The sequence below is a fragment of the Branchiostoma belcheri genome, unplaced genomic scaffold (assembly GCF_001625305.1).
Source record: "Branchiostoma belcheri isolate BF01 breed outbred unplaced genomic scaffold, Haploidv18h27 scaffold379, whole genome shotgun sequence".
NCBI lineage: Eukaryota > Metazoa > Chordata > Leptocardii > Amphioxiformes > Branchiostomatidae > Branchiostoma > Branchiostoma belcheri.
In genome coordinates, this window is record NW_017803997.1 from 43,764 (window position 1) to 52,624 (window position 8,861).

An 8,861-nucleotide genomic window follows, 5' to 3' on the forward strand; every position below is an offset into this window, starting at 1 on the left:
AAAGAAATTACCTGCCCCGGCAATTACTTTCTGTGTGACCTTTGTCATAGCACTTGGTGCAAACAGCATCTCCCTCTCCGTGTGCATTTTTGCAAACTGTCTTTAAGCAGGTTCTTTTGTTTTGTGTGTAGTAACACAATTGTGTTTTGTATCGCCGGCCATGGTTTCCACGCTTCTCAAAGTGCCTCTTCTCACTTTCACTGTGAGCATAGTGGCAACGTAATCCATAGTTACAATAGAATTTGTATATGCACTGTTCAGACAACGTCGTCTTTTGTACACGTTTATTAGTCCTTTTCTTTTCTTCCGGGGAAAGCTTTTGCTCATACGCATGAAAAGTGATAACATTCCCCTCTGAGACATTACAATTGAGCTGTCTTGATCCCTCAATTTTGCTGAAGCACTTGCTGATGAAAAGGCGGTCTGAGAACCTTTCCTCAACTCTAGGTGAAAATGTTATAACCAAATCCCCCTTCTCTTTCAACCAATTATCGTCATACTGGAAAGGCCAGCGAAACTTTTCCTCCATTTCATTGATCCAAGTTGAGTTTACATTGCTCATCACAGCCCCCTTTATTACACAGGCTTGGCTGTGTAGGGTAGACGCATCGCATTGTTTCCAATTGAACGTATACTCTATGAAAGTCATCTCTTGAATGTGGGCATCAAGATTCTCAACCACAATCCTATCACGAGTCTTTGCCAGGTTTTTGATACTACTGGAAATTGCATGTTTCCACATCCATACCTCTATGTTCCAAGCGGGATACTCTAAAACTTTGTTAATGAATGGAATGAAGTCTTTGTCCCCAGAAGTTAGAACAATTGTTCCCCCTGTTTCTTTGTTTTGCTCGACAAAACAGATGGCATCAATCATTAGTTGAGCATCGACAGCTTTCTCTTTTCCTTTTATATTTCTCTCCTTTAAGTCAACTTTCCAACCCTTTTCTCTCATCTTACCCCACAGAGAATCATTGGGAGGTGGTATAGACCCATACATGTTTGCTGTCTCTATGACACTAGAGGTTGGACGTTCCTTGCTTGACAATAAATCAAGGAAGTTACCGTACTCAATTCTAAGACGTGGGTCTTCATCACACAAAAGCCCCCATTGCTGAGCTGCGGCCTTTTTCCCCTCGATCCATATGTTGGAGTCATCTACAAAGACGTGAAGGCCCCCATTCTTGGTTGTGCTTTGTAACTTTTGGTAAGACGCATCAAGTTCCCTTTTGCTCTATAGAATCAAGACGTGTCAAATTAATACACACGGAGGAAGTTAAATATCTACAAATTTGTTCAAAAAATCGAAATGTACCTGATCTTATCATATGGTCCGCCATTTTAGAATTTGAAGGATGACGTAATCAAATTAACATAAATTATGCATATGCATGATAGAAGAATATAAAATTACATGTTACATACATATTAGAGAGCATGTGCAAACTAACATAAAAAACCTAAATTTTTTTATTGTTAAGCGAAAATTACTGATTTTTGCCAAAAATGCGCCAAAAACCTATTGCTATGGCAACAGGAGAATTTATAATCTTATTTCACTACTATAGAATTGTTGCCAAGAACATTCTAGAAAAAGTTACTACGTTTTGGTGGCCCTAGCGCATTAGCACTTTGGACGCTATGCGACATCAAAGTTGGCGCGGGAACTTTTACCTCCCCCCCCCCGTCTAGATAGGGTTGACCCTATATAGACCCTATACCCTTATCATCATCATCATCATCATCATCCTCATCATTGATTACTCAAATAAGAACATCATCTGCAAGAATCGCATCAGTTGATCATGTTCTCCACCCAATGACATTACCTTATCTTAAAAGAAAGAGCGCAATTATAAAATCTAATACATTATGCAAATAGGGCCATGACTAGTTGTTTTAACAACCTTTAACTAGTCATTAACGAGGAGATTAAAATCTTCACGTTAATCTTCATGTAACTTTCAAATGTGGCAAGTATAGAATTTCCAGCTGTTACTATTATGAAATCTTAACACTTTTCCACTAAAATGTTTTCCACAATGATACAACCTTCGCATAAACGTGGCACTGCAACAAGAAAGGCAAGAAGAGTTAACTCACCAACTCATTGAGAGATTTTGCAAGGGCGTCTTTTAACTTGAGCCTTGGCCCAGTCTTAGGGATCATTCCCTGGAGGTCAGTTTCATCAAGAAGTAACAATGCTTCTCCGTCTATTTCTTGATCTAAAATTATAAAACAGACCTTTATCAATATGATTTTCCATCATATTGTACAGTCCAACGTGTCATCCAAAGTATTATTAAAACAGATAATGTTGATATTGTTATTAAAACAAGCAGACCAAATAAATATTATTATACCTTTGAATGTTTCTGTGATTTCTTCAGTACTGATTTTCCTTATCAGTGCACAGACTTCATCGACTGACCACTTAGAAACTGGGTGGACGTTCTCCCCTTCAGAGTCCTGCTGTGGGGAAGCCTCCTTAAGACAGATTTTGAGATTACAGAGGTGATAAGAAGTAAATGACCATCATTAGATCACACTGGTACTGACTTTGCAAGGATTCAGTGTAATGTACATTTCTAATTCTCAACACATTTTAATTGACGCGATATGTGCCAAGCCACATGTCAAGTCACAAGTATATTCCACAGGGGAGATTGGAATCCAGTGGAATCTGGAATTCTCCTAGGGGAGATTGGAATTCCTATCTCCCCTAGGGGAGATTGAAATTCTTATCTCTCCTGTGAGATACACATGGCAGATTAAGTATAAGTATACATTAAAATGATATTTTATTTAACTTGTGTATGTATTGTTCTTCTTTATGTTGTATAACGTTTGTTTTGCATTACATCTGACATTTTAACAATCAGCTTTGACACAATTGATAAAAATTAGTGCCCTTCATTTTCCTTCATATAAAAATGTGCCCGTTTGAACATTAAATTTATGAGCAGATCTTTTTATGGAACTATTACATAATTGTTTGTAATAGTTAACTATGTTTGAAAGATAGAGAGCAAAAAATAGTGACTAAAAACTTTTCAAATGATAGGTAAGACTATAGAGAGAGAATATGAAATATTTTGGAATGACAGGCTGAACTTAGTAAAGCTAGAAATATCTTTGGATTTCAGTTTACACTGCTTTTAAGTAGATTTAAAAATCTTAATATATATACGAGAAAATTGACAAGTAACACTAAAAAGAGATTTAAAATTTAACTAGAAAGGCCGACGTTTTGCTCGGAAGCAGATGCAGCAAATGGCTTCACCACATCCCCCGTACCAAATGGACCTATAACCTTCCCACATCAATGGCCTGTGCCTAAATCACCCCTGCCCAAAATGTGAAGTGTTCAAATAGTCCATACCCCCATTATCCCTATTTGAAGGAATGTCTGCACAGGCCATGCACTTCGTCGATGTTAGGGACGTGCGGTTTTCTTAAGCATATGTTACGATCATGGTAGTCGCGGCATAGCGAACCGCTAGAAAATTACGGAAGTGTTCGCAGCTATAACTCACGATCCGCTGGCTACATTGGTGTGTAGTTTGACATGCCGTCTGCTAGTAGGCCCCGAATGCTGCACATTTTTTTCGTTTGTTTTTACACCTTAGCATTTTGTTTTAGGTAAATTACAATATTTCATCAGGATAAACCCCTACTGAGGTGTGGAACAGCCCACACAGTGGTCAAACATTCCTCCTAACGGATCGTAAGGCGCGCTTGAGTTTGAGAGTCTTTGTAAAGCAGCAGCCGATTTTGTTTCAGAGCTTGGAAGTGAGTAGCTCCAAAACCATAAATTTGGTGTGTACATATATTTTTTTTTTTTTGTAATCGAGAACGGAAGTTTATGCATTCGCAGCATTTCATGATAGGCTACAATGATAACAATTTAATCATTTTCCCCTATAGCTCGCAACATTGTCCAAAGAACCTTCCTTCAGACAGTATAAAAGTTTTGAAGTCAACGAAAGGAAAGTTAACGTTTACTTTTCTCTCCCGGGTGTTTCCAAGGATTTGTCTCACTACAAATATGGCATCAACTGTACCCCTCCCACGTCTAAAGCCAAACTGAGATTTCTTGAAGTGAGCTTCTGTTCTTTCCTTTATTTATTCTATCCAATTAGTCCTAAAGAAAACTTTCCCGGGAATTGAAAGTAGAGCAATGGTCCGGTAATTACTGGGATCGAACTTGCTTCATTTGTTATTGACGGGGACAACCAACATTCTCCAATAAATCATGTATCACGAAAATTTAAAAAAAAATGAAAAACTTGGAGGTATTCGGCCACAATTCATGACAAGCTTCATGCTTTTGACCCAAAAATGAAAGAAACAAAAAGAAATTGAATCTATTTGACAAAATCAGCAGGAAGAGGAGATGGAGGAGGAGGAAGAGGAAAAGAAACATTGGAGAACAGGTCCGTGAATAGTTTCAACAGGTTGGTAAAACATTGAGTAAAGACACATTTTTACACAACCGAGTCTTTTATTTAGCCGACGTTTCAATGACCGTCTGTCACCTTCCTCAGGGCAATTCTGACTGGTTCACAATAGGTCTGTATACCCCCTTATAGGAAGGAGGCAGAGAACATAAAGGTGGTAAGGTACATAAGGGTACAGAAGAAGGAAGCAGAGAAGGACATGAACTTAAACAAACCAGCACTGACAAACCACATCATTAGAAATAACTGTGTAATAGACTGGGCGCGGCCAGAGTAATAGATTTAGAAGACAAAAGATGCACACGTTCGATTAAGGAGGCTATATGGATCAGAAAATCTACTCCTGTCATGAACTAAGCTGAGGGGGGATTCAGACTTACTTACGTTTGGGACCGCATCCTGAAGAAGTAAGAGTTATTGTATTAAATGACTATAGCCTTGGTCACAACCCGTCGTACGCGCAATAGCGTGCAAAATGTGGGCATATTTTGGTGATCCTTAAGTGCTGAGAACCGCCATCGTACGGAATTCAATGCATTTGGGAGCAGGCAGACACGCCTTAGCTCGTTCAGTATCTGTAGCAGCGACACCTGTAATGTAATGTAATGTAATGTAATGTGAACCAGTCAGAATTGCCCTGAAGGAATTTGGCAGACGGTCTTTGAATTGTCGGCTGAATAAAATAAAAGACTTGGTTGACGTGTAAACAGTCTCTTTACTCATGAGAGAACACAATATGTTTCACCACACCACTTCGTGTGGTGAAGCCATAATAAACTAGAAGGCCAACATATGCTCAAGAGCAAATACAACACATTTCACCAATTCTTCTTCCTTATTCCAAAATTTCTTATTCACCATGCCATCCATGTGTTTGCTTTGAGGTGATCTTTCTATAGAATCATATATTCGTTTGATTATCATAAGTTTGATCAAATTATTCCAGCAGCCAATCAGCAAGAAGAAACTACTCCTACCCGATGAGAAAGTAGGTCAAATATGGCCATGCATGCCACTATAAACTTTAGCGCACACTTTAGCGTTGTTTAAAAACAAATCCCTTCAATACCTTCTGTGTTTGTCCTCCAACTGATCCCTTTTCGTCTTGCTGTGGATCATCCAGTTCCGCCATAGACATGGGCTGTTTGAATGGCAAACTTTGCTATTAAAATAGAGGTTGAATATTGTTTTTTTAAATGTTTGATTGGTTGGTTGGGATTGATGGACCTTATAATATATGGATGCAAAAAAATAACCTAAAATACTTTAAAATTTGCGACTCCACGTGGTTAAAGCATATTAGAAGTTATAACTTAAAAAAGCGAATATTTGTAGCCTGAACGTTAATAATCCATTGTATACTGCAAATTAAGAGGTCGGTTGAGGCCGGTTGACTCAAAATACTCAAAATATGCACTATAAAATGGCATGTCATGGAGGCTATATTTTCAGTTGCGTTTGTCATTCTGTTTGTTCGTCAACAAGATCAATAACGACTCAAGAACGGTTGGATGGATTGGTTTCATACTTAGGGTGTCACGATAACTGGGATTTTGGGCTAGCCTGGGTACCATCCCCAGTAGTATATTCGCAAACTCTATAACTGGGTCTGGACTTGCACACATATGTAGCGTCTGGAGTCTAAATATTCGTTCAGATTTTGAACGAGCGCGCTGATTGGTCCTACTCGTCTAAGCCCTTTTTTGGGTGTGTACATATTAGGTAAGGGCTGTTCGGATGTCCGAACGGCGACGTTAGCGTCCGTTCGAACGTCCGAACGCCTTATCATCAACATGTCCGACGGCGAACCGAACGCTAAAGCGCACATGATATAGCCGTAGTCAGTCTTTCCGCGATAAATCATCAACATGGCTGACGCACAAGCCGCTCAGCTCACGGAGGTTGATGTTGACCTCGCAATCACGTCCGTTTTGGACGATTTAGACGGAATATCGTCGCTCAAAAATGAGCAAAAAGATGCATTGAATAATTTCGTTCGTGATGTTTTGGGCGTCCTACCGGTAAAAAAAAAAGAACGCACCGAGAAAAGGAACACTCGCGCGAAGATCTGTGTTTACAAAACAACAAACATCACTTGAATAATGCAGGTGCGCCATTGGCCGTCGCCTCTGAGGCTCAGCCAATCAAATGAAGCCCCGCTGCTCGGGCTAGCTCATTACGTGACGTCATGACCAATCGTTTTATATGTGTGCAAGTCCAGACCCAGTTATAGAGTTTGCGAATATACTACTGGGGATGGTACCCAGGCTAATTTTGGGCCCCCTAATGGCTTCCATTGGTACTGCAGTACAACTTCTGGTTTTGATATCTCGCGTTCTGGACATGCTAGGGTCATAAATTTTGGATGGTTTGGATAATGTTGATAGCTGCTTCTCATCACAAAATAACAATTATGAAAATCAGGATCTAATTTGCATTATTAAAGAGGAAATGCTATAAATCCGTTGTGTTAGATATTAGGGCTATAAAACACTTGTGATGTAGGTAATTAAGAACGATAGGAAGGTATTGGCAGATATTAATTATGTAAATGAAAACCTAATTTGCCTAATTATTGTGGCATTGGTACAATTCTATGGTGGTAACTGTGGGTAATTTAATACCTGCCTAATTGCAAGTTCAGTGAACGTGATCTTTATTAAGAATAATTTATTCAAATCACGACCTCATTTGCATAATTTATGAGGATAAGATAGAACAGCCTTATTTCTTAAGATAATGCTGTTATTGGGTGGAGAATATGATTAAGAAATTGCATAAAATTTGGCTAATGAGCAGAATTGTAAATGTAAGCCATTTACAGGTGAACATCACTATGCATTTAAGATATAAAATTAATAAACTTGTCATGGGGGTATGAGGTCACCGAGCTCTAGTTGGTTGATGTAACAGACAAATATGAAATTATTAAAAAAATTGAATCGCGTATCTACCTTCTGGGTGTGTCCACCCACTGCTCCCATCTCTCCCTGCTGATGATCATTCTGTTGCACTGGAAGGGTGTCCTTCTCAGAAGACTTGGTCACCCTTTCCACATTGCCGTTATTTTTTTTAGATCTTTTCTTCTTTTTCCTATCTTTCTTTTTGGAGAAAGGCGCCGATCTCTCTGATTCGTCTGACATCTTTATTGCTGGAAAATGTAACGGATGATTGTTATTCAAATAATCCCTTTGATTTAGCATGGAATTTCATTTGTGTTGGTACAAGTCAATATGAAATAAAGACTAAGCTTTAACACTAACTACAAACAATTTTCAGTTGACCCCATATATCAATATACATATATACTTATAACCGATCTGGATATTGTTGGAATGTTTTGTTACATCCAGTCTGCGACTTTAAGTTTTAGGTGAAGTCATCGGTCTAAAGTGAAATAAATCGTAGTTAACATTTATTTTTTGCTTTTGCATGATTTTTTGTTCAATGACCGCTAACATTAATACCCGCAAAATTTTGGCCCACGTGCAGCGCAAATGAGATAAAAGCCTCGTGGATTTCTGAAGTCTTACTTGTAAGTCGTACATACAAGCTTTTCAATTACCTTTTTTCTGACAAAATTCAAACCGCAAGGCCGTATTAATGATGCGGGTATAGAAAGTACATGTAGTGCAGACAAAACTCTTCTATACTGGTTAGAGCCACTCATGTGAGAGGTAGCAATGAGAAAACCGCGCTGTGTGGTATACAAAAGGTATCGGCTTGTACACCGTATTATTTGGATTGTGAAGATTTCCCTGTTCGTGTATATATGCGCGACATTACGCAGCTGCTTTCCAGGGTAAGCCGGCTGCAGTAATTCCGTTGACCTCGCTAGAGGGCCAAATAAAAGTGGTCGTTGTGATGTTGAAAAAAAAAATATATATATATTTCCATAGGACGAAATCTGTGTTCTGTCTCCGCAAGCTCACAGTATTTATGGGTGAACCCCTTAGTCAAAAGTAGTACGGGCACAAAGTAGGTTGGCATATACTTGAGACAGGCGGAGGGATTCTTGTGTGTATGACAGCGAGGTGTTTGCCGTGGCACAAGGTAAAGGAATACGCCAGGTTTGAGACTGTAAAAGTTGAAATTTGATCTTTGTTCGGTTAGCTACTCTCCAAACAGAGATTTGGATTAATTTTTGGTATGTTTTATTTACTTTTTTAGTCTGGTTTATTTTTTTCACTGGAATTTTTCTTTCACCCAAGTTGGGTTGGGCGAAAGAAAAATTCCAGTGCTAAAAAGAAACCCCAAAAGAGAAGTAAAAAAAAAGCACAATAAAAATTACTCCACCCCACTGTCCACTCCACTGTCACAGCCTAGTGCTGTGCGCTTGCTGCAGTTCCATGACCTTCCGCATAGCGCTTTTAAAAGATTGCGTCACGAGTGAACTAGCCG

The 8,861-nt window shown here is 39.0% G+C and overlaps 1 protein-coding gene across 1 annotated transcript in view; it reads right to left on the bottom strand.

Annotated features, from left to right (window-relative positions):
• LOC109476451 overlaps positions 1–7,603 on the bottom strand; it is an 8,313-nt gene extending 710 nt beyond the window's left edge. Inside the window, exons 1-4 of the mRNA XM_019777382.1 lie at positions 7,415–7,603; positions 2,364–2,487; positions 2,104–2,225; positions 749–1,234 (exon numbers count right to left, since the gene is read on the bottom strand). Coding sequence (XP_019632941.1) covers positions 749–1,234; positions 2,104–2,225; positions 2,364–2,487; positions 7,415–7,603 — 921 coding nt within the window. The remainder of the gene's footprint in view (positions 1–748; positions 1,235–2,103; positions 2,226–2,363; positions 2,488–7,414) is intronic.
• Between the last annotated feature and the right edge of the window lie 1,258 nt (positions 7,604–8,861).